At 44.4% G+C, this 25,215-nt stretch overlaps 1 protein-coding gene across 3 annotated transcripts in view; it reads right to left on the bottom strand.

Moving 5' to 3' along the window:
- Nucleotides 1-230: 230 nt before the first annotated feature.
- RGS6 (regulator of G protein signaling 6) overlaps nucleotides 231-25,215 on the bottom strand; it is a 262,968-nt gene continuing 237,983 nt past the window's right edge. For 2 of the 3 annotated variants that reach the window (XM_039705211.1, XM_039705210.1), the window contains 2 exons: nucleotides 21,179-21,232; nucleotides 231-6,229 (listed from right to left, as the gene is read on the bottom strand). In XM_039705211.1, the coding sequence (XP_039561145.1) occupies nucleotides 6,179-6,229; nucleotides 21,179-21,232 (105 nt within the window). In that variant the 3' untranslated portion in view covers nucleotides 231-6,178. The remainder of the gene's footprint in view (nucleotides 6,230-21,178; nucleotides 21,233-25,215) is intronic. The other variant, XM_039705212.1, reaches the window with a different exon arrangement.

Below are 25,215 nucleotides of genomic sequence, written 5' to 3'. Positions count from 1 at the left end.
AGCAGCTCTGGCTGCCTCCAGTCACACCACAGGGGCAGGAGACCCTTCAGAATTGTTCCCTTGTAGAGGAAAATCCCACAGGGTCTCCTTTGGCCCCAAATGATCCCCGAAGAGCAAATTCCAGAATCCAGATGCTTTTAGGAGAAGTGGTGTGTTGTATAAAGCATAATTTGATTTTTTTTTTTTTTTAAATCTGGTGTGCCTTAATCCATGAGGCTCATGTAGAACCATGGCAAGAACCAGACGTCCACAGTTCTGGGCTGTGAAGCCGTGCAGCATGCAAGAGTAACCTGCACATGGATGGACATGAGAAATATTGTTGAGGATCCAAAGGAAACAACCACTCCAGAAATCCCAGTCCATGCTATTCCCACTCCACCTACAGAAGGTGCTGCTCAGGGCTAGCTGTCACCTACTATTTATGTAAGGATGGCATGGTTTAAGTCCCCAAAGATGAGAGAGAGAAGCTCCATTTAGTATCTCTGCTGACAGATAGCAATATCCAAGGAACAATGCCATTGCCCACAAGAGAGCTGTCCTTTGCCAGATGAAATGTTTCAGCATATCTTTTGGGTCCCCAGATAGGAAGGTACTAAGGCATCCCTAAATTCTGCCCACTAACATCCACCCTCTGTGTGGGGTGAATCCACAATTTCCTGTTTCAAATACAGAGGGCAACTACACTGACACTTGTGGCAATAGCCATAAATTCACATTAAAAGCCTTCAAGTAATAGCATTGCTGTGTAAAGACAGCCTTTGAAAAGCTTGTTTCCAAAGCTTAGCAGCAGGATTAGGAGGTTGCTGGCTCTTAGCTGCAAGCTTTGCAGATGCTAGGGGCTGGCAAAGCAAAATCTGTATCACATGAAAAAGTTGATCAGGTCTGACTCTCCCCTGCCGTGAGATTACTTTTCTCACTACAAAGCATTTCTCCTCAGCAGTAAGTTCAAAGTACGTGTGGGCATGAAGATAGTGTATTGTTCACCAGCTCACTGTTCTGCTGAGCAGCCACGTCGCTTGTTCCCCGTCTCAGGTTATAAACAGTGCTGAGAAGCTCAAAATTGCTCACAGCTTAAACGATGTAATCATGATAACCTAGCCTATCTTACCCTACTGTGAGCTCTGCTTTAATAATCCTGCTTAATCATTAAACCAATAAAAGCAAGCCAAGGAGTTTAAGGCAAGAGCCAAGCCAAGGTGTATCAGAGCACTGCTCCAAACTTGAACTGAGCAGTCACCTAGAGACAGAAGAAGCCAAACAAAGGGATAGCAAAGTTGTTGTGCGAAGGGTCAGAAAGATGTAGCAGAAAATTTGTATCCGTTGAGACTTGTGAAGCTGTGAGCTGCTCTTGCTAGTTAAGACTCTGCAGTCATGCCCTATTTACATCCTTTTCCCAGGGGACCATCTTGTGATCTAGCACACACTCCACTCAAGTCTTGTTGTTGACGTAGATGTTCTGACTAAACCCTTATTCCTGATGATTATCGAGTATAACAGTGGTTGCCAGTTATTTTTCAGAATGCTTTACCCCTCTACTGAAGAGTACAAAGACAGCAAATTCCTTGGACAGACCTATTCCTTGCCCATGATACTGCATATTGTGTTATGGCAAATGAATTTTTTTCCAAGACCATTTCATACAGAGGGTGAGGTTAGATTTAAAAAAAATAAATGGAAAAACAGGAAAGGAGAGACACATTGCTTCTGTCATTCTGCTGGGGACATTGAGAACAGGGTTAGGCCAAGGCCTGCCCATGGATGCACCCAGGGCTTGCACTGGTTCCAGGAGGATTATTTTTGTGTGCATGAGTGCATGACAGACAGAACAGATTTGGTCCTTGTTGCTTTGACTTTTCCAGGATGCTCCATTTATTTGTGCATTTTAGGAAACAGACTGGTACAGTCAGATGTTCTGTACCTGGGTTCCCCTTCTCCCACCCAAACCATTAATAATTTTAGGCTAAAAGCATCACCCATGCCAGAAGATGAGAGAGCCAAATCCTTTTGAAGGCAAAGGACTTACCAAAACCACCAGGGTTTCACCTGAGTAGGACTAAACAGAGAACTTCACCACAGTCTGTCACAATTTGGCTGAAGAGACAATGAGTCAATTTTGTATTTTCAGACCAAAATAATTGTCTGGGTGGGGGAACACTGTTGCCTCAGCTTCCTTGAAAGCGGGAATGAGATTGGTATTGCTGAGATAATTTCAGAATTTGGGTTACAGTGCAGAAAACTTATTCACATTCTGCAGTCAGCAAAGGGGTATATTTTGTCTTCATTGTCTCACTACACCTCTTGTAGGATTTGACTGCAGCATGGAAGCATCCTGATATAACTTTACAGTGCATCATATTGTTGTTACTGTAGTAACTTATTACTAGGACATCTTATGTTATCTTTATTGCTGCAGTACCTGGTACAAATGTACCACTGTTTGTCCACACATGCTGTTATTACTGCCTTATTCCCCAAACTAATTTACTGCAGCATCCTGTTGTGTCTTATTGCTGCATTATCAAAATGCTACTTTACTGCAGTGGCCTGTGTTACCTTATTGCTACATTTATTCTGGTATTATTATGTCAGCTTACTGCCACTTTTTATGGCTGCCCTGCTACCATTTTATTACAGTACTCTATGGGATCTTAGTGCTGAGTTATACTGAGAGTACATTAATCCATTTGCTTCAGCCTAACGCTGCCTGCAGTGGCTTGTCGAACCTTTCCTAGTGCTTGTCCTGCTGCTGTTTTGCCACAATAGCCATGAGTGCTCTGGATACTCTATTATCCAAATAACAGTGCACAGCCATATTTCACAGCCATACCCCTGTAAGTATGGGTAGTTTTGTAGCTAGGTTGCACAGCTGGGACATTGTAGAAGCTTTCCAGACTGTCTTTCCTCGAATTGATGCCATTTAGAACATAAACAGAGGTGGAAAGCTGATTTCCTAACTCATCTTCAGCATGATGAGGTAGTTGGAAGACACCGGACACTTAGAAAGCAGCAGATTACAGCTTGCAGTGCTCAATGGGATACCACTGGGTGTACAAAAGTAGCATCACTTGGAATAAGCAAGGTCATTAAAAAGCAATAATTCAAGGATGTGGTTCATGTGGAAGTAGTTACATGTTTGTATCACCATATGTGAAGTAAAAGACATGTGAAGAAGGGTTAATATGTATTCCCAGGAGGAGGCCTTGTCTACTCTCATGTTTGCTTTGGAGAAATTTAGTCAGGAAATGAGGAGCAGAGCTTTCTTCCCTCCAGAGGATATGCAGCTCTGTCCGCTCAGCTAGCCATTGCTGAGCAGATTAGTTTGCACGAGTGTGCATTTAAATGGCAAGCTGTTCAGCATCCAGGCCCCCTGATGCACGCCCATATGCACACTCTCCGTGTCTGTAAGAATTCCCTCCATGTGCTCAACTGTTCAAACATGGAATATTCCCCACAGGCAAAATACTGTGGCAGCCAGCATGACCGTCCTGCAGGAATAAAGCTGAAAGACAAAGCAGAGTGTGTTGCTCACAGGGCAGCAGCACATCTCCAGGTTAAAGTCTGGCATTTCTGCTGCCTGCACAGACCATAACCCAAATTCTACCTGTCCCATCACCCACCAGCACTCTCCAGTCCTGCCCACGTGTGTCCCCGTGCTGCAGGACCTGAGGAGTACCTCTGCAGAGCTACCCCATCCTTCTCCCAGGATACAAGCTCTCCACTGTCAGGAACTCACTGCAAAGCAGAGAACCACATATACCACTTTACTATCCCTGCTCCTTGCTACACACCAGTTTCATGTTTTATATGTACATCTTGCTCAGGAATGCTCTGCAGACCAGTTGGAGGGTTCACAAGACAGATCTCCCATGGGAAATGCCTTATAGCTGGGCAGCACTGGGAGCAGAGTAGCTTGGAGGGTGAGCAGCTGTTGGTTTACAGAGCTCCAGTGATGCATGGCACTGGAGGGTTTGACAGAGATAAAAACACCATCTACAAGGCTCTGAGAAGAGATGACTTCTGTGTTTTCCTAGGGATGACCCAGGGGGCACATATGCATGAATGGACATGTGAACTTAATACACAAAGACCTGCTATTTTCCAAGGGGACCCTTGGGCTGGGTGGGCAACAGAGGACAAATAGGTCCTGCAAGGACAGCTAAGTGGCAATTTGGAGGGAACCAAATGTCCTCTTCAGAGGCAAAGGACCACAAGAATGTCAGGGACATTTATGGTTCTGCAGTCCTGGAACTTGCTTGTGTTTCATGTAGGATGAATTTGGTCTGAAGGCCTCAGAGAGCAGGCTGTTTAGGGTGTAGGCATGTGTAAAGAACAAAGATCATATTCAGTCTACTGTACATTCATGCAGGTGAATGGACCTTAGGTATAATTGATATGAGGACTTTTCTGCAGGAAGGAAAGGAGATATGAGAATGAGAATTGTCATGGGCAAAGATGAAGGTTCTTTTTGTGACAGAAACTATGCTGGCATGTTTTTGTGCATACATAGGCCTTAGATATTAGAATAATACTTGCTTCAGAAGTGAATGTTGTTGATAGCCAGCTGTCTACTTAGCTAGATGGTTTTGTCTAGGTAGGAATGCAGACTTGTAGCCATATAGCAGTTTCTACCACCTGTACAAAAAGCCAGTTTGCCTTGGCATGAGTGAAGAAGACCAAGAAATGTCTAGTTGCATGTATGCTTCAGATCTGAACTGCTTACAAAAGAGGAGATTTTGTGAGTCAGCTGAGTCTTGAAATTCCTTTTATAGATAGTATACTGTATGTGAATGCAGGCCATTTTCCTATCTGCAGCTAGTATAAGTAGATTTCATAATAAAGTCACTTCAGTCCTGTCCTCATCCTAACTGCCATACCTCCAACAGCTTGAAACAAGCTACTGGGCCATCTTTTGCTGTTGCATTCATGGGCTGCAGGTCAGATGAGTTTTAGTGGAAGCTCATTTCTTCCAATGGTGCAATTTCACTCTCAGAATGATGCTTCTCAGCAGGGTCAGTTATCTGAGCATGATATCACAGCTGGGTATGCTGCTGTTTAGGGTGGGTCACTTGGCTCCCAGTGCCCTGCCCATTCATGCCAACAATTCCCTCCGCACTGTAGGCTGAATTTTGACACCTGCCCACATCAGAGTTGCCTTTCCCTGGACACAAGTGAATGGATTTTGGCCCTCTCCAATTGGAGAGCTGGAGTCCTGTTTGGTTTGCTCGGAGAAAAGTTTGAACATCCATCATTGATTAGGTATGCAAAATCTTAAATAAATAGAAAATTAAATAAAATATAAACCGACTCACTTTAAAATACTGTGTGTGTGTGTGTGTGTGTGCATTGCACATCTCAAACATTTCTTTTTGAGCATCAGGCAGAGTCCGATCACATTTGCACTACGCGCACATGCAGAATGATTCCGCCGATGTCAGAGAATTTGCACCAGGATCAGTCTGACTCAAGGGGGAAGATCCTCAGGCGATGAAAACCACTCCTGCTTTCCTGACTTCAGCTGAGGATCTGGCCATCATCTCTGGATGTGCTACTTGCTATTGGAAGGACAATGAGTGATGAACTTAAAATAGTGCATTTGTTTTTTTTTTTTCTCTTATTGTTTTAAAGGAGAAGAAACATAGGAAAGAAAAACCAAGTCAAAGTCAGTGAATCTGCAGGCAAAATGCATTTGGGGTTTAGTGAGAAGGAGAAGCAGCTTCCAGCTAAAATATCCAGATATTTTATTGGATCCAGACAGCCACATGAAAGGGAGTAAATGAGATTGTGGCGCCATCTTACTACAGTCATGTTTGTGCCAGGGAGAAAAGAGATGTAGAAAAACACTGATCTCTCTCAGCTCTTCGTTCTCCAAGCTGTGGTTGGGTCTGTTTCCTTAAATAACAAGACAGCAAGCCCTCGCCTTGTTGACCTCCCGTGTATGGTGAAGTGTTCTCCAAACCTCAGTTGGAAACAAAGTACCTGCACAGAGCTCAGGGTCCTTAAGGAGCTGTGCAGGCGGGGAAGTGTTGGTGTAAACTGTGAAGAGAGGTGCTCCACTGGCGTGTGGCTCTGCTTCCACTTGCTCAGGCCGTCTCCCCTGCAGGGACCTGCTCTCCCTGAAATGCCCCGTCCCCGGCAGTGGTCCCAGCTGTCTCTCCCGCGGGGCGGTCGGCTGCAGCTGTCAGGAGGACTGCATCAGGCCTGTGAGGCGCTTGCTTGCCAGAGACTTTCCCTGGAGGGAGGGAGGGACAAACAGACAGAAGAGATCCAGAGGTGTAAGTGATGTCTTGGAATGGTTTCTCTGGCAGTGAGAGGCAGGGGCCTTCCCCCAGAGTGGGGCACAAGGCTCTTGTGACAAGGGAGGCAGGTGGGGTGAGCTTGCCTATAGAATGTCATGTGCCTGCAGTTTTGCCCCAGGAAAGTTGTTTGGCAAGGAGGAGTTGTGCCTAATGATGTCCAGTGGCTATCACTCAAGGCTGTGCCCTGGGACCCGGTCTCATGAAGATATTTCCTTTCTCCAGTTTCATGGGAACTGGTGAAAGCAAAGCCCTGTCCTACACTCACTGCTACTCGTTCTGCTGTTCTGCTGGTGCAGAGCTCTACCCAGCTTGGGCTCCAGTTTCATGGGAGCTGGTAAAAGCAAAGCCCTGTCCTACACTCACTGCTACTTGTTCTGCTGTTCTCCTGCTGGTGCAGAGCTCTACCCAGCTTGAGAGGGATGCACAGCCAAGGCTGCTGTGGAAACTGGGATGTCTCTCCCACAGTCTGTGAATCAGTATCAGCTGCACAGCATTCACCAGGTCTAGGTAAAAAGTAATTTCAGAAACAGTTTAGCCTGTTCCTGCCCTGCTATCACTCACCTTGGCACACTCCTTGGTCACTTGCCTCATGGCTTGGTGGCTGTGCTCTCCTGCTGGGTCTCCCTTCCCTCCCTGTGCTCTCCTGCAAGCCGCCAATGCAAGAGTGTGGCTGTGTCAGCCCTGCTCAGGCCCTGCTGTCACCCACGTGAGCTTTCCCACTGGCAGGACCAAGGACTAGGAAGAAGGAAGGTCACCTGCACATCTGAACTCCTTCCCTAACTTAGACCATGCAGCATCTGCTTTCAGGAGCAAAGGACCTACAGGACCTATTTAAGGACCTACAGGACCTATTTAAGGACCTGCAGCCAGTGTTCTCCATTTGCAGACAGGGATATCCACATAGGAAATACTGATGACTTTGCAATTACTGATACACAGTGAAAAATTATCTCAGGTATTGCACCAGTTGCTGTATTTCTTTGGTGAGCTTTCCTCTTGAAAAACTGTGTTTTTCTTAAAGAAAAAAAAGTATTGCTTGAAATAAACATTCAGGGAATACCAGAGAGCTGTAGAATACCTAGCAGCTCTTAAACAACCTCCTCTTCTTTACTATATTTAGCCAAGATTTCCTTTGCAATAGGAAATCTTACTGATTGCTGTTTCAAAGAAAGAGCCACAAAAAGAGCAAGAGAAACAGATTATTCAGTGAAAATGAGTAAGCACAAAATATAGAAAAATTTGAAATGTAAAAATTAGCAGGCTATCTGAAATAAATATTTTTAAACAAGTTAACACTCTAGGAAAAGAGAAACATTTCCCACCTCCCTTTGATTTCTAATCTCTTTCCATGTAGGGCTGTTCCAGAAGGATGTAGCTGCTCCCTACAGAAGCAGCATTTCATTACTGAGATGTGTGACTTTCACCAAATAATTTGTTCAGCTGCATGAGCACACACGGCCTAATCTGTCTGTGTTCTGTATACCAGCAGCTGGCTGAGGGAAACACTGTCATCCTGCCAATTGTCCTGCCTGGCAGGAGAGGCCACATCCATTGCTCTGTGCCTCACAGACAGGGCTCAGCATGGCAATGGCCAGCTCCCTCCCAGAGCTCTGCAGACACACCATTCAAGATACACATGTATCTTTTGTTGTTGTTTGTTTTTTGCAGTATAAATCAAATTTTTGATTATCACTATTTTTAAATGCACTGTTGTAAAGCTTGGCCCAGTGCTCCCCCAGGGGGTGGACAAGTCTGCAGGGCAACATGGCTTGGGGGACTAAGACCACAGCTGTCATTTTGCAGCTCTTGAGGAATACCAGAGAGAGAGCGCTAAGCAGTTATCAGTCCCTGAATCCTTTTTATAGGAAGAAGGTAAAGATATGGATGTTAATTCCTGGAAGAACAACATGGCTGAGTTTAGGAAAAAAAAAAAAAGTTAGTTTCCACCAATATTTGGGTACTTCCTTAGGGAAAAAAAACCCCAAATAATCCTTGGTTTATATAATGCCTATTCAGTCAGACTCTAACTAATCTGCGACAGGCAGCTCCTCTTGTTATCTTCTCACAGGCAGGTGGCTTGGGGCTATGCCAGCTCCCTGCGTCAGGTTCCAGCAGGGCTGAGGAGCAAACACTGTTCCACATTCCTCTTTTCATCATTCCTGTGTTCAGAGCAGGAAGGAGAAACGCCGGTAGCAGGCCAGGCTGAGGAGAGGGGACAGCTGCCCTGGAGAAGGTGGTGGGCTGGAAACAAAACCAATGGCCATGATTTGCACAGAGCAAAACTTTGCTCTTGGGTTTCCCCATGGAAACTGCGTCTCATTGCGGGGAAAAGCAGTGGCCTCCATCTGCAGCTCCCCCGTCTCATGGGAAAGGCGTTACCCTGGGAACTGCAGAATCTTCCCGCCTGCAGGCTGGGATGAGTCCCCAGTGCAAAGCCCGTCTGTCTGGGAGGATAACTGCGCCGGGGAATGGCCTCATGGGCAGGGACATGCAAACAGAAGGGTGCAAGAATCTCTGTTTTAAGACAGCAAGAAGCAAGCAGCAATGTTGTCTGCTCGGCTGTTGTGTTCACCTCTGTGTTAGGACAGATGGCAAAAGGATCCCTGAAATTGCATAAAGGGATTAATGCTGTGACATTTTTGACTACAAGCAAAAGTGCTGTAATGTTCAGCCCCCAACTAGAGGCATACTCATGTAGGGGATTTTGTTTCAACCCAATGCAGGGCAAAGTGTCAGCCTCACAGCATGGGTCTGAGTGATACGGATATCTGCAGGCTGGGCTTGGCTGGGATGCAGGTGTTTGGTTTAGGATTCTCTCATCTTAGACCTCCTCATTAAAATAAAAGAGGATCAGGAAAAAAATGCATTTCATTAGGAAACCTGGTATCTCTTTCCTATTATTAAAATGAACAAGGAGGGAGTAAACCAGTGTATAACAGGTGGAAAAGATGGATGGGATCTGCAATCCACCTGCTGATATAAATGAACATGACTCAGTTGTTTTCACAGAAGTGCTGCTGATTTACACCACTTGAGGGGCTGGCCCATGGTATCTCTGTTTCAGGTTTAGCCCTGCAGGGCTTCTAAGACACAAAGCCCATCAGGAGACACAAAAGGTTTGCATCAGCTGACTGAGAAAAGCCTAAGTGCAGCACACACAAAGGCTTCTTTGGAATGGGGCAGGTCTCATCCCACAGGCAGCCAGCATTCTCCCCAGGACCCCCCGCCAGTCCATCCAAACCTGCCTGCCCCTGCTTGCCAAGAGGGTGTCCATGGCCAAAGAGTCCAGGATGGTGACAGCATGCTTTAGTGTCATTGCTCAGTGTTTGGAAAAGAGGCATCTGGGTAACCGAGAGGGTGGCCTGTGCCCACCTTGAGACAGCAGAGGTGAGATGCACTCCTGTGTTCTTTGTGATCCCACAACCCTTCCCTGAAGCTGCATAGTGTGAAGGCCTGAGTCAGTCAGGTGAAAGGCTGCTCTGAGAAGCTGGAGGTGGCTGAAATAGTTCTTAATTGGGTACAACACATGCCAAAAAAGTTCAGATCGAGGAGGGCATGTTGGGTCTCATCCACCATGTGGAATGGATGCAATTCCCTTGGGGATATATCTGACAGAGCAAGGATGTTTCTGATTATTATGATGTGAAAGTTTGGCACAAGCAACACCTAATTTCTTTAAGAAGGTTCAACCAAAATAAATTATGTTTTCCTTCCATGCATCTTTGTTTAGCATGAAACCAGTGGCTGTCTCTACCTCTCCTTTCCCCACTGGAGGAGAATGTCAACAACTGCTGTATTTCCAGGAGAAATTTCATTTGAGCCAGGCTGGCAGGGGATTTGGAAAGTGTACCATCTCAAGCTCAGCACACTTCAGTGCTTCTTTTACTGTGCCACATGTATATGCTGAATAACTTAAGGCAAGATTAGAGTGGATGTAAGGAGTGAACTTTTTACAGGGGGTCTAAAGTCTATAAAGAAATCCCCAGTCCTCCAATCCCAAAATATTTGTCACTACTAATTAGGGTTACAACAATTAAAAGCCCAGACTGTTGTCACTGAAACAGCATAGCACAAGCAGTAGGGCATATGTTGTACGGCATATGTTGGGTGTTGTCTTGGATGCAGGAAGGCTTCCTTCTCTCTCATGTCCTGCAAGCAATTGAGCTATTCCACAGCTTACAGGCAAGGATGACATGGAGCTTCACTGTATCTGGCAAAGGTTATATCCAGTTCTCTCTGTGCTGCTGAATGAATCTGGTTTTTGTTGGGTTTTTTTTTTTTGCCCTTGAACACCCCCATGACAGGAGCCATTTCTTAAAGACAGTGTAAAATCTGAATCTGGAGTATCCTAAGGAAAAAAATCAGGGAATTCTTAATAAACCTAATGAAACTGTCCCCTAGAATATGACTTCCAAGTATGTGGCCATCCTAACTGCTTGACTACATGTCCAGCAGATGAGTGGATCTCAGCACTTGTGGACCATCAGGGCTCACTGAGGCCTGAATAAAGGAAATAAATATTAACCTGCAGGTCACAGGAGATGGTTACCATCTTCAGTGGCTGAGCCTTTGCTGAGCAGCTACTAAGCTAAAGTGTTACATGCAATCAACAATTATTTTAATGAAGCAAAATTCAGCAATTTAACATAGCCAAGAAGCCAAGAAGGAAAAAAAGGGTGTCTGGGATTTGATGCAAAAAAGGGACGGCACTCCTTTGAAACCTACTGTATGAGCCAGCAGAGTTTCCATCTTGCTCCTTGCTTTTATCTGCCAAAACTAGCACTTTGCACAGTTGGAAGAGAAGCAAAGAGTGGGAACTTTAAAAAATATTTTTAAATGAAAAGTTTAGTTCTGTCCAGTACCCATGACTTCACACAATGTTGATATGCTCTGCCCAGCATGGTGCAATTCAGCATGCAGACATTCCCCACCCCAGCATGCACAAGCCAGAGCTCCCATGCATGTTGTCAACAACTTACCTGAACACCAGGGAGGATTTATCCCATAAGGAGCTTTGTGGCTGCAGCAGTGGGAGAGAGGAGAGATGGCAGCACAGGCTCCCCTTTGCCATGTCAGTACAGACCAAAGTGCTTTCACGCTGACTGCTCACCTCCACAATTTCCACCCACCAGCCTGGGGCTTTGTTTGCTACAGCTGGCCCCACTTCTTGCTTTCTACATCTCATTTGTGCTCAGGGCTCTCCTTTTCCCAGTCTGCTGCACAATCTGCTCCTGCCAGAAGCATCACCTTCCTGGAAGAGAAGTCATCTCCTGGGGAGCACTGTTGCCCCATCCCCTTTTGCAGAGAACTGGCGCTAGTCTGCATCTCCAGTGGAGGTGAGGTAATTCTCCTTCCATCAGCTTGAATCTGAGGTTTTTCACATCATCACAGGCAATGCTCAGTTTTCCTATCTGTTAGCTAACATACTACAAGAAATTTGGCAGTGGACAGACAAAACCCTGCAACCAAATTTTACTTCTGAAGAGATTGTCATGGTCCTAGCACTGCCAGCACTGTTTGGTTTTCAATGTTATATTACAATGCAGAGCTTGGAGAAGCTTTATTTTTGTGCCATTTAAAAATACTATTTTTATTAGATTTTTTCATTAAGATATACATTGTCAACATAAGATAAGCGTAACATAAATTAATGAAGTTAAATCAGAAACTGAATTAAAAACATAATACTGGAAAATAACTTAGTTCAGCACAAAATAAACACAGACATATAAACTATGAACATAAGTAACATAAATTAACACAGAAAATGTGGCAGACAATACCACTGATTGCACACTGACACAAACTGAAAACAGGAGCTGCAAAGTGGCTGTAGAGCGTAAGGTGGGGCCAGATGCTCCCAGCATGCGGAATGCTCACCTGTTCTTGCCAGCACAGTCTCATGAGTTACCTCCAAATTCCTGCAGAGTGGGCCCCACTCCTCTTCTAAGGCTTGACTGACAAGTTACCTGAGCTTCTTGCCATTCCTGCCCATCACAGTGAAGCTCGACCACCATGGGTTACATTCCCACATTTGATATTGCTTTTTTGCTCTTCTAGCTCACTTCTCTTATGGGAACAGTTCAGAGCTTCAGTCCAATTAAAACCAGTATCATCTATTCACATTTTAAGTTGTGAGGATTTCTTACGCTTCCTAAATGAGGCATTGCACTTTGCTTGGAGAAAAACCAGTACAGCACTGCATATGGCACAAACCAGGATCTGTGTATTCACCCTCTCCTAGCACAGCTTCATAACAGCTGCAGCCCTCCTCTACCATCCCACCAGCACCACAAGTAAGATCCTCTTCTTTTGTGGTACAGACTGGGCTCCTTATAGCTGAAAGTGAACCAGTTGTGGCATTGGTTGAAGCTGTCTATGGACTGCAAATTCAGCATGTTTTCCTTCCTTTGACAAAAACCCAGGAAGACAGAGAAGCAGATGGATCACTGCAGCCAGTACACAGTGGTGTAGCAGACTGCTTTTTCAAGCCACCTCAGAAATGCCCTAACTGAATATTGCTGGTCTGTCTCTAGGGCAGGGTGTGATTCTGTACAAAGGACTCAGCTTCTTTGACAGCTTTCAGCATGACTGGGAACCAGATATGTAAATGTCTTGCACAGAGGAAAATGAATGCACCACTGAAATATCAAATCTCTCTGGAGTATCAAAATAAACTTGGCTGAAATCACAGCAGGGGCTAAGCACACCTCCCTCCCAAACACCTTGCTAAGGTCATGGTTTAATATCTGCAGCTAAACCTGTCTGTAGTGAGAAGGTACCTGGTTTTGTCTTCCAGGATTTGTATATGGCTCAAATAAAATACAGCAAATTAATAGTGGGTGTGTTTGAACTCTGTATTGTGCTTTTCATCCAGAAGGGTCCTCAAACACTTTCACAAATGGTATGCACAAAGATCACTCACTCACTTTGCCCTTGCAGGGGCAAAAGGAAGCTGCCATCCTGTGCCAGCAGCACTACACAGGAGTGCCTTTAGGAAGTGAAGGATAACTCATCAACTAGAAACAATGGATACTTACCCCTTAAAGGAAGCCATGTGTCTAGAGCAGACTGTGCAGCATACAGGTGACACATGCAACTTACCCTGACCAAAGTGGGTAAGGTCCCAGGACAATACCAAGAGCAGACGTGGCACACTCCTGCCTGCAGCGGCGAGTCAGTGCATGCGCCGTGCAGGCCATGCATGCAGCCCTCTGCAGCGCCAGCTGTGCACACTGCCTGGCTGTCACACCAAGGGAACAGTCACAGGGCAGGCTGCAAACACGGGCTGCAGCCCCTTTGTGCTTTGGGTACATTCTGATGCTTCCCACCACCTCAGTAATGCAAGTTCCTTTTCTCAGCACAAGCCAGTGTAATGATTGGAGTAGTTAAATGAGCACATTTTCTTTTAAAGTAAAATACCTTCCAAAGACAAAAAGAACCCTTTTCCCAGATGTCTTTTCTTGATGATAAATCTAAAAAACTTTGGAATCCACTCCTGTATCCTTTACCTTCTTGCTGTCTATTCTGATAACCACTTCACCAGCATATCAGTTTATCACCTGTTTATACTTTCCACTTTTTCAACCACTATTCTCTACCAATAATGGCTTAAACCTTTGCCATTAGTGGAGGTTGTGAATACTTTCCATATTCTCAAATGCTGTGATCTATTTATGTAAGCTGGTAGAGCTGGGAAAGTGAAAAAGTGGGAAAAGTGGTAAATATTGATGGTTTTTATGAGATTATCAAGGAACTAGTTAAAAAGATGACATTGGGCAGCAATTCTTTCTCCAGCCTTACACCTTCTTCACTGCTTTCATGGTTACTATTTATAATACATCACAGTGACACAGCTGTACAAAACATCGCACAATTCACCTGAGGAAGATAAGATTTCACTTGTGTGACACCACACTAATGAATTAAGAATAGGACTGAGTTTGACTCAGACTCTGATCCAGCAGTACACAAACCAAGAAAACATAAAAAAGAGCATGAATAGCAGTGGCCAAGGGATGAAGCTCAGGGTCAGGAAGATGGGGAAGCAGCAGCAGGGAAAAACAAAAGTGACAACATGGAGCTGGGAGACATCAAGGAAGGGACAGCCAGGAAAATCAGGGTAGAAACCAAAGCTTTCACAGCTTTATAATGCAAGAGAGCAGATACATATGGAACTGAAATTAAATATGCAACTATGGATTTCTCTGGGCACTGAACTGGGATGCATTTACATCCTGAAACAAGAATTGTTCAATATCAAATTACCAAAAGATACCAGAAAACTAAAGCAAAATAAATGCTACCATGATAATGTCAGTTTGCATCACTACAAGGAGGAGAAAGGCATTTTAGGCTCCAGACAAAAAGTATCTTGGGCAGCGAGCATGATAAATACATTGAATACAAGACCTCCTGTCATTCTTGTTTCTGGAAAAGTTATACTTGCATAAGAAACCCAGGTGGAGCACTGGCTCCACAGCCATTAAGGATGTCATGTGGGGCTTCACCTACAATGCTTCTGGGTGAAAATACAAAACCACTAGACTGGTGCTGCTAACACAAGGATGACAACAGCTCCTGCTTCCCAGCTTCTCCTTCTGCCTATGCTATGGTTAATGAAGCTGGACCAGTCTGTCGATTCAGTTATTAACCTGTGCTTAGGAACTGAGACAATCTTCAATCTTTATCGATGTGCTGTACAAAATGTTCCATCCAAAATGTCCAGGATTCTTTGAAGAAGGGTCATTTGAAAACCCTTATTGTTACATCCTTAATCTACAGTCTACTTCCCACACAGCTCAAACACAGACCATCTCATCCTTCACCTTATTTTCTTTCAACACTGCATTGAATTTACACAAGAGATTCTTTGCCTTCTTCAGCTAAAGACCTTTTCCAGTCCAGGAACATACTGTGTAACAGTGTTTCACACCTGTCAGTTCAGCCAGAATTTTTAAAAATTCTGCCTAAAGAATAGATCACTGCTCTGGTCACTCTCTTGTCCTTTAAAGCACAAAGACTGAGAACTCTTATCCTCTAAAAAGTGGTACATATGGGTGTGCCTTTTTTTTTCTTAAAGAAATATCCATTGGGAATAAAATCCAGAGGTCTCGGCACTGAGTCACCACCTGGACACTGAGTCATAAATTTTAACACCTGTTTTTTCCAGAGAAAATTCCTTCCCTGGAATATAGCCATTTTAGGAAAGGTTGAATTCAAATTTGGGTATGATGGCCCAGGCTTATCTAAGTTACCTGCTGAGGCTGGTATCCATAGGTTTAATCCCTGCTATTGCTGAAGTACCCATTGCTGCTTTCAGAGATAATGCTCAAGATGCAACAAAGGACCCCCCTCCTATTTCCTCCTTTATTAAATGCAAATGGCTACCAGTGCAAGTTAGGCAGAGACTTGGTGGCTTCCTTTGTGAGACAAAAAGCAGCAGTAGTTCCCCTAAATGTACTCATTAAAATATATTTTCCTTCTACACTTGGCCCTGAAGGATCATCTCAGCTTATGAGAACTAAGCTTCTGTCTATCTGATTATTAAATAATTTCTAAAGCAGATGGGAAACCACAGTGGTTTAAACAGCTAGGCTGAGGCTGCAGGGCTAAAAATAGTATAGCAGGCTCCTTTTAATTAGTAAGATGATGAAATATGACACAAGAGAGAGATGTAGATATATGGATTTGTGTGTATGTGTGTCTTTAAAATTAAGTTATTACTTCAATACTAGATATTATTTATAACATATATGATACATGGTGTCTGATTTTTATGATGCCATTTATCTTCACTTGGGAGAGAAGACAGGCTAACTCTCCTTTCATAATGTCAAGCCTTGTTGTATTCAAAAGGAAAATTGTAATAAGATAAACCTACCACCATGCACAGTGCCATCCTTTTTGAAATGAGATGGATTAGTAAGTGCTCCCAAACAATAGACTGTTAGCTCTGCAACTCCAGGATATTGACCATTCCCCAGGGCACCCTGGAGAGCATGGAAGAGCCAGCCTAGTTTATGCCTGTGATTCCAGAGCATGGGAGCCTGACATAGGGCCAAAGGGGCCAGGTACTGTGATGTTTATCCTACCACCATGCTGCCTATGTATTTTTGAGGACTCTTCAAAACCTGAAGAGAGGAGAAAAGACATCTGCCACCCCTCTGCTCCAGCAGCGCTGGGCAGCATGTGCCCTGTAGTGTTCTGTTGAGCCACCATGCAGATGTGGCCCTTTGATGCTCACCAGATGACTGATGACCATGTTTGGTCCTGCGACTACAAAGCTGCCATGAAACACATGGACATCACAGCTTCAGACTTCTGTCAGGTGAGTTGAGGAGGCTGAGGGTGCCTGGCTTGTTGGGGGCTGGATCAGACAGATGTTCCCTCACTCCAAGGGGAATCCAGACAGGCACTGCAAACCATGTCGTTTGGTACAGAAGGACCTGACCACAGCAGGCACAGGTCCTTTTGGCTACCGCACTAAGGTGCTAAGGTGTCAGCTGATACTTTGCAAGGACCTGGAAGTAAAGGTGAACCATCACCACAGTGAAAATTGCCCTGTCAAAACCTTGCTCTTAGTGTCATGCTTAATGTGGACCAGACAGCACATGGCTTTCAGAAAGATGTGGTGCAAAAACTTGGTCCATTCATTAGTCATGAGATGCCTTCTGTTGGTCAAAAATATCAAGCCAAGGAAGACAAGACAATGGATCTTGAAGACTGGTATAAAAAAATCATGTAAAGCCCTGTTCTTTCCTCATTGATCCATGTGAAGGTGGAAAGCCTCTGGTTGCCTAGCAGAACTTCATGGTGTCTTGCTAAAGTATGTCAAATGGTCTGGAGCTAATCCCTGACTCCTGAGTTATGACTAACATAAGCAGGAGCCAGGTGGATAAAACAACTTCCACTTGCTCCAAGTTGTGCTCCTAAAACCAGGTGTACAGCTTTCCACCCAGTGCAGGAGACCAGTTTGGGAGCACTGTAAGATTTTTCACAGGTGGGGCTTAACTCAAGTAAGAGATAAAAAGCCTGCAATACTCTTTGTAGTTTGTCAACACAAAGCTTTACTGTTTCTCTTTTGTTTCTCTTTCTGAAATGTTGCATTTTTTCCTGTCTTTGTCAATCAAGAGATGGTGAGAAATAAGAAACCAGAAAAGGCAAACTTAGAGAGTCTGATTTTTTTCACTCAGGTGAAGACTCTCTAAGATGCTGGATGTGTCTGGTCTTCTGGCTACAAGTCAGCTTTCTCTGATATGGAAAGCAACACTGTACATACAGTATTTCCAGCAAGGAAAGGATCATGAACCTCTACCTCCATGCTCTTGCTCTGGCTCTATGCCACCTGCAGTGTTCCCCAGATTTGAGTACAATGATGTAAAAGGAAGGGCTCTAGAAGAAAGGGGGTCCAAGAGAGCTGGTCAATATTCAAGCATCACTTTTTACAAGCTCAAGACCAGTGTATCACCATGAGCAAGAAATCAAACAAAGGGGGCAGGAGACCCTTTTGGATGAGCAGGGAGTTTCTAATAAATCTCAAACAAATTCTGGAAAAGGGGGGTGGCCACATGGGAGGACTGAAGGAACAGTCAGAGTATATGTGGATGTGACAAAGAGAGCCAAAGCCTATTTGGAATTAAGTCTGGCAAGGGATATGAAGGACAACAAGAAGGGTTTCTAAAGTACATCAGCTGCAAAAGAAAAATTTGGGAAAATGAGGGGCTGCTGCTGAATCAGATGCATGTCCTGGTGACAGAAGACACAGAGAAGGTCCAGTTACTGAATGTCTCACTTTTTAGTGCTGAGGTTGGGAATCCCAGACTTTGGAAGTAAGAGAGGAAGGGTAGAGAAAAGGAGACTTCTCCTTGGATATAGAGGGCTGGGTTAGAGATTGGCTTGGCAGACTTATGTCCCATAAACCTCTTTACACTGAGGGTAGCAGAGCACTGGAATAGGTTGCACAAGGAGACCACAGAGGCTCCCTCTGGAGACATTCCAAATCCACCTGGACACATTCCTGTGTAACTTGCTCTAGGTGACCCTGCCTTAGCAGGAGAATTGGACTAGGTGATCTCTGGAGGTCCCTTCCAACTGTATTCTGTGATTTCCCAAAATACTGGGTCACATGCTATAGCTAAATCTGAAAATTTTCCAAGGGGTCTACTGGGCCTCCCAGTGCCAGGCAGAGAAGTCTGGAGTCCAACTGCCCAGATCTACAGGAAATTAATAGTTCAGTCAAACTGGGAGATAATTTCACTTCAACTATGGCTCCTTAAGGCAAATAAACTTTTAGCCCTTACTTGTTTTGAGATTTGTCTTACAGCCATCACTGGAAATGTGACCTCATAATAATCTGCTGGCAAAATAGGCTCAGTGTTCCTCCCTTGAAGAGAGACAAACTGGGGGTCTGTTCCAGCCAAACCTTAAGCATACACTGAACTTCTTCATGCCTATGCAGGGCCAGCTTGAACATGTGATCTGTAATGAGCAATCACAAAGCACAGTGGAGCTCTGGAAGTATGGACTGCTGAACTGCTCCACTCCTACACAGTCAGGGAGCTGCAATGCATATTGGAGAACCAGAGCATACAGAATTAACTTCATCTTAATTGAGTCCCCTGACTATGCCATAAAGTTCTCACTGGTGTTACTGTCCTCTGAGGACATTATCACATGTCGACATAGTGACTGTTTTCTCATCTGATGGCAATGACAAACTGCCATAATGCAAAGTATAAAAAATTCAGACTCTTCCAAGTTCTGGTAATTACCATGCCATCAGAAGATGAGATTTTATATCTGTATTAAGAGAAATGAAAAAAAAAAATATTTACAGCATTCTCGCCAGTAAGACAAAAATGCACTAAAGTGCCAACCAATCTACTACAATTTTCTTTAGAGCTCCTTACATTCTAATCATAGCATCCCAAACTTAGCTTGTCAAGTTACCCTTCAAATCAAATGCAAGAGAAAAATCCATCCTTGGCTGTGCAACTATAAACCCAGCCAGTCTAGTAAAGTGAGAGTTACTCTTCCACGTACTTGGCAAATCTGGGAGCAGAATTTACCACTTGATGTAAATATTTCTGCATAGTTTGTTTTAAAAAAATTTTTTTTAAAATCTTTCCTACTCCTCTCCCTGGCAGACTCTTAGAAAGTAGTAAATATGCAGATGGGCATAGTGATGTATTTTGTATCAACATATTTTAAATGTGTGCATATGCATTAGCTATATAAATACATTCCCCAGGAAGTCTGCCAGTGGATGTACTACAAAGCCCTGTATGTTACATTTGGGTTTGCTTGTGCAGTAGCACAGCAGTGTCAGGAAGAACTGCTCTTGGCTTATTTGCTCTAAAGCAGCTCACACTTACCTGCACAGCTTCCTGTTTCTCTCAGGATTTACAAAGGTGCTATATTTATATGCCATGTGTGTGTATGTAGTGTACATATAAATATACATATATATATATACACATATGCAAGAATGTCACAGACTCATAGAATGCTTTGGGTGGGAACCTTAAAGATCATCTAGTTCCAACCTCCCTGTTACAGACAGGGATAACTTTTATTAGACCAGGTTGCTCAGAGCTCCATCGACCCTGTCCTTGAACACCTCCTGGGATGGAGCATCTGCAGGTTCTCTGGGCAGCCTGTTCCAGTGCCTCACCACTCTCACAGTAAAGATTTTTTCCTAACATCCAATCTAAATCTACTCTGTTTTAGTTTGAATTCATTCGCCCTTGTCCTGTCACAACATGCTCTTGTAAAAAGTCCCTCTTGTCTTTCTTGTAGGTTCCTTTAAAGTACTGGATGGCCACAATTAAATAACCCAAAAGTCTTCACTTTTCAGACTGAACAAACCCACTTTTTCAACCTTTGATTGTAGAAGAGGTACTCTATTCTTCTAATCAACTTTGTGGTCCTCCTCTGGATTCAGTTGATGTCTTTCCTGGTCTGGGGACTCCAGAGCTGGATGCAACACTCCAGGTGAGGGTCTCACAAGAGCAGAGTAGATGAGCAGAATCCCGTTTCACAACCTGTTGGTCATGCTGCTTTTGATACAGCTCAAAACACAGTCTGTGCTGTCCAGTATCCCTGCTACTCCACTCCACTTGCAGTATCTGCCTCTGGTCCTGCCCCCTCTCCCTGCTTTTCCTGCCCTGTACAAAAACTGCTGCACAGATTCCTGAATGCAAGTGTGGCAAGCAGGCCTTGCCCAAGCTCTGGACACACCGGCTGGAGACTGGAGATTAATGAAGGACAAAGAGGGAGAACATCTGCCCTTGAGGTCCCGCTGTCTCCTTGTCTAAAAGATGTAAGAGTGTCATGTTTCCTGCTGTGACTGTGCTCCTTTTCCGGTATCGGTATCATCAATGAGGCAAAGGGTATCGCACATCACTATTTACATGAGCACTGACAGATGGGGGCAACAGAGGAAGCGGCTGCAGTGCTGTGGGTGGATACGTATGTGGGGTATCGTTATCCATGCACTAGGAACCGCACAGATACTGTTGCAATGGAGCTATGAGAACCATGCTCTTCTACTTCATTGTGCAAGGAAAAGCCACAACAAACACTGTAGTGGGAATGTAGCAAAAAGGCAACTTTGTATTTAATTCTAGACAAAAAAATTGATTTGCTTTTGCAATGATGATAAGCTAGAATAAGCATTATGCCATTTCTCCCCCACCCCCAGCCCCTTCTTTAGAGCTACTATTTAGATGAGCTACGGTATTAAGAGAGAAGCTGCCGAGATGCTAGCTGCAAAAATAAAGGATGAAATAAAAAGTCAAGCATCCACATTTCCCCCAGCTGAAAATGGAAAACTCACCAAGTTCTGAGGAAAGGGAGGAGGGAAAAGAAAAGGAACTTACCACGCTGCGAGTGAACTTTTCTAGAGAAGTTCTACGACCTTGCTCATTCTCTGGCTTAACAGGGAACGAAGTAGGGAGATAAAAATACAGAAAAAAACCCTTCAGCTTAAATGCAGTCTTTTAAAACAGCAGCAAAATATAAGGAAGCAGCAAGAAGAAAAAGTTGTAAAAAAAGTAAAAAGCAGAAATCAATGTTTGCAATAGCAAACATAAGAAATCAAAACGCCTTAAAGAATGAGAGACATCACTACCTGTACTCTCAGAGAATGTCACTTTTCCACTGTGAGTTTTCTGAATGGTCCATATATATCTGTGCATTGCTGTGTCTTACAGCTGTTGGTATTGATTTCTTGTTCACTGAATTTTCCTTTTGTTACTGTTCAAGCTGAGACATCTGATTCTGGTTAACATCTGCCAAACAGCTATCACAGGCTCCCATCTACTTGTGTAGAGAGATGGAAAAACCACAGTAGCTTTTACAATATTAAAAAGCAATGTCTGAGTGGATACAGCACTGGAAGAAAACCACCACTGCACTCACTGCCACTGAACCTACACTCTTCTATTTATCCAAAGAGTAGAGGCATATTTCCAGTAAGTCAAAACACAAGACAGCATATGCATGTCTTTGCAAGACGACGGAAAGATACAGAGCAGTTCGGGGCACTGATATTTTTGTACCTGGAGTACAGGACTATTCATATGCAAGAAGACATTCAATTGCACTGTGAGAAAAACAAATGTGTGCATCATGGCTTTATTAACATATCCCTGAGAAGGCTGCTCACTGCAGCACTTCGTTCATTTGGCACAAGGGAGATCTAATCGCCACTAACAAGGAAGAACTAAATAATTTATTGGCATGTTTGCTGGAATATCTAAGAGAAAAAAATAGTTATAGAGAAGAGAAGAAACTCAATGCTACCAAAGAAAGCTCACTGTAGTCAGAAAGCTGTGGGCACTGCAGATTTCCAGGAGAGACACTTATTTTAATGTGGTGAGCCAGCAAAATGGGGGTGGTAAGATGGAAATAAAACTGCCACGAAGGGAATAAGGAGCTACATGTAAGGGAAAACCAAAGTAATGTGGTGCATCACAGTGCACTGGAAACAAGCACTGCACTGGAGAGGCACCTACCTGACATACCATTTGCCACACATTCAGCTGCAGTAACAATCCCCGGGGCAAAGGACCAGTGCAAAAATCAGGTAGAGAAGACAAAGAAGCCAAAACCAGACCAGATAAATTGGATGAGAAGTTGTGTAGCTGAGTCTAGGCAAAGCCTTTTGATTCTTCTGCATGTTTACCACAGCTTTCACTGTTCTCTGATGTCTACAAGGTTAGTCTTAAGCATCTCATGGAGAAATGGGGCAGATTGTCCCTGCTGCATCACCAAATATGAAATCAAAACATAAGGCCCTTTTAAGACAAGAAATGTTCTTTATCCAGAAGAAAGAAATAAGCAACCTCCACACTTATAACCATTTGAGGAAGCCACAGAATCAGCTCTGATGTCCCAAAGTTCTATCAAAAGTGAAAGCTAGAGGCACATCATTTTAGCCCACACAGAGGATGGAGCCAAGGCCTCAGAGCAAGTACCAAGGAATAAAGGAGCCTTCCTGGCTGGCAGGAAGGCAGTGACGTACCCAGTCCAATGGGCCCCAAAGGACTATTTAACATGCACTAATCCAATGGTTAATTGCCTCTCCTTGCATGTGAGAGGAGAGAAAAGGCAAAAGAAACATCAGCCCCACTCTTTGGCTGAATATTAGAGCCATGCATGTGCTCAGAGCATCACAGATTCCCTCTTGGAAGTAGCCTCAGTGGTGTCCCTACGCCCCAAGACAGCAGAGGTGACAGAAAGGAGCTGCATTCCTGCTACTTTGGCTGGACATGTCCCAGTGAGCAGGACTGAGGAAGGCAGTGCCCAGCTGGGCACTGAGCCTCTACACAGGTCGTAAGACCCACCAGCAGCCAAGTTAAAGACACAATTTCAGGAGAAGAAATACCTGAACAAAAGATTGAGTGTTCTGCAAGGCTCAGGGGAGCAAGGCACTTGGAGTCTATGGCATGATATTGCTGCAGGCTGGAAAGTCAGTGTCTGACCCAATTGCATTTTGAAGTGGAGTTCTGGTGTGCACTGGGGTCAAAGGACAGCGAGCTGCTATACAGGCCACATTGTACCCCTGCACTCACTGTCAAAATTTAGTATCTCTGTTACAGAGCAGGGTGATGCATCTTCCCACCCAGCAGAAAGGCAGGATGGTGGTCTTTAAAGACCATGAGCACCTTGTTGAGGTGCTGAGAGCTTGTCTGGCACAGGGGCCCCCACACAAGGCTGTTTGCTGCCTACCTCAGCTGAGGAGGTGTGGGGAAGCAGCCCCCAGAGCACCGCCAGTGTCTCACAGAAGCGCCTTGCAAAGCACGGTCTACAGTCACTCTGCACATTTGGCATGGCGGTGGCAGGCTGGGACCAGCTGGATGCGTGGAAAGCTCATCCCCATGGCATCCAGCTCTGAGTCAAAGCATGACATTTTCTAGTGAAATAAAAAGCAGCTGAGGCAGGCTGGCTGCAGAGTGATGAGCTGGCTTGAGCAGTCTGAATGTCCGTGGGTGTGGGTGCTGGCTGTTCAGCTCGCTGGCTCTTCCTGTCTGCTTGCCCGTGTGGCTGGCTGCCTGCCGTGCAGGGAATGCCTGCCCACAGCTCTGCAGCACGGGGCTGAGCTGGGGAGGCTGCCTTGCACACCAGATGAAGGAAATTTAAAAATAACAAAGTGCAAAAAGGAAAAAAATAATTGAAAGAGTGAATCACACCTATCCCAGTCCTGGGAACAGACCTGGGGTGTGGACCCCGGAGCCATTGCCTGCTGCAGCAGCCACAGCAGCCTTTGCACAAACATACACTGTGTGTGCAAAGGGGCAAAGGCAGACAAACACAAGTGCATGCCAAATCATGCAGTCCTCCCAGGTGCAAAAAATACAATCTTTGCCAGTAAATACACCAACAGACTCCACCAGCTAATGGCAAAGGACATATGCATTTGGATAAAATATGAAACAACCATCAGACGAAAATCTCTCAGCCCAGGCAGACAACAGAAAAATACAGCTCACCACATAGAAGCCATTCACTAATTATTGACTGGCTTCTCTGAATTTTCCTTTTTTTTTTAATCATTTACCCAGCTATCCAAACTTTAAGTTCCTTTGTGTAGATTCTGCTTGCATGGAAATTAAGTAGAAGAAAACTTAAGAAAACCAGCTGACATTGACTATTAAAAGTAATTATGAGAAAATTGCTCAGCACCTTTATAACATTCAAGACAAGTCCTGCCACTGAACCGAACTGGCCATGTGTGCCCTGATGGGACTGAGAAGGGGGCATAATCTGCAACAGGAACATTCCTGAACAATACAGAGCAGCTGGCAACAGGGGGTGTGGTTAAAAGCAATGCTTCAAAAGGTGTGTGCTGGAAATGGAGCCTGCTCCTCATGGCATGAAGCTCCTAAGCATCCCCTTGCCGACACTTTTTGCCAGGGATCTGAAAAGGGCAAGTGAAATACATATAGAAACTCAGTCTTCTGAACATAAGGTCTGCAAAATTCTTTACCTCCCTCCCTCCATGGATTTATTTTGTTGGCTACTGAATTCTTTTTTTGGTATGAGACTTTGGAGTGTGAAGTGGGGTTTATTTTGAACTTGATGAAAAAGAATGTGTTCCAGAGGGGATGTGATCAGATAAAAATAAAGAATAATAATATCCCTGACCCCGGGTTCAGAAAAGGCCAGGAGCTGATCCTGGGCTTCTCAGCCAGTCACATCTACCTGTCCAAAGTGAGAAAACAAAGGGCATGTACAGTGCTACCAAATGGCCAGAGTATTTTGCATATATTGTGTATTCATTTGAATAGGATCACGGTGAATTCACACTGAACCAGCTGGAGAGCAAAACAATACTCTAAATCAAGAAAATACCAACCTGCTCTTCCCTCAGTGCTGCAGGGCTCACTCCCATAGCTTCGCAGCCTGTCTGCAC

Source organism: Passer montanus, unplaced genomic scaffold, assembly GCF_014805655.1.
Source record: "Passer montanus isolate IOZ18808 unplaced genomic scaffold, ASM1480565v1 scaffold18, whole genome shotgun sequence".
Lineage (NCBI taxonomy): Eukaryota > Metazoa > Chordata > Aves > Passeriformes > Passeridae > Passer > Passer montanus.
Note: the sequence above shows the minus strand (reverse complement) of the source record. Positions and strands in the feature narration are given on the sequence as shown.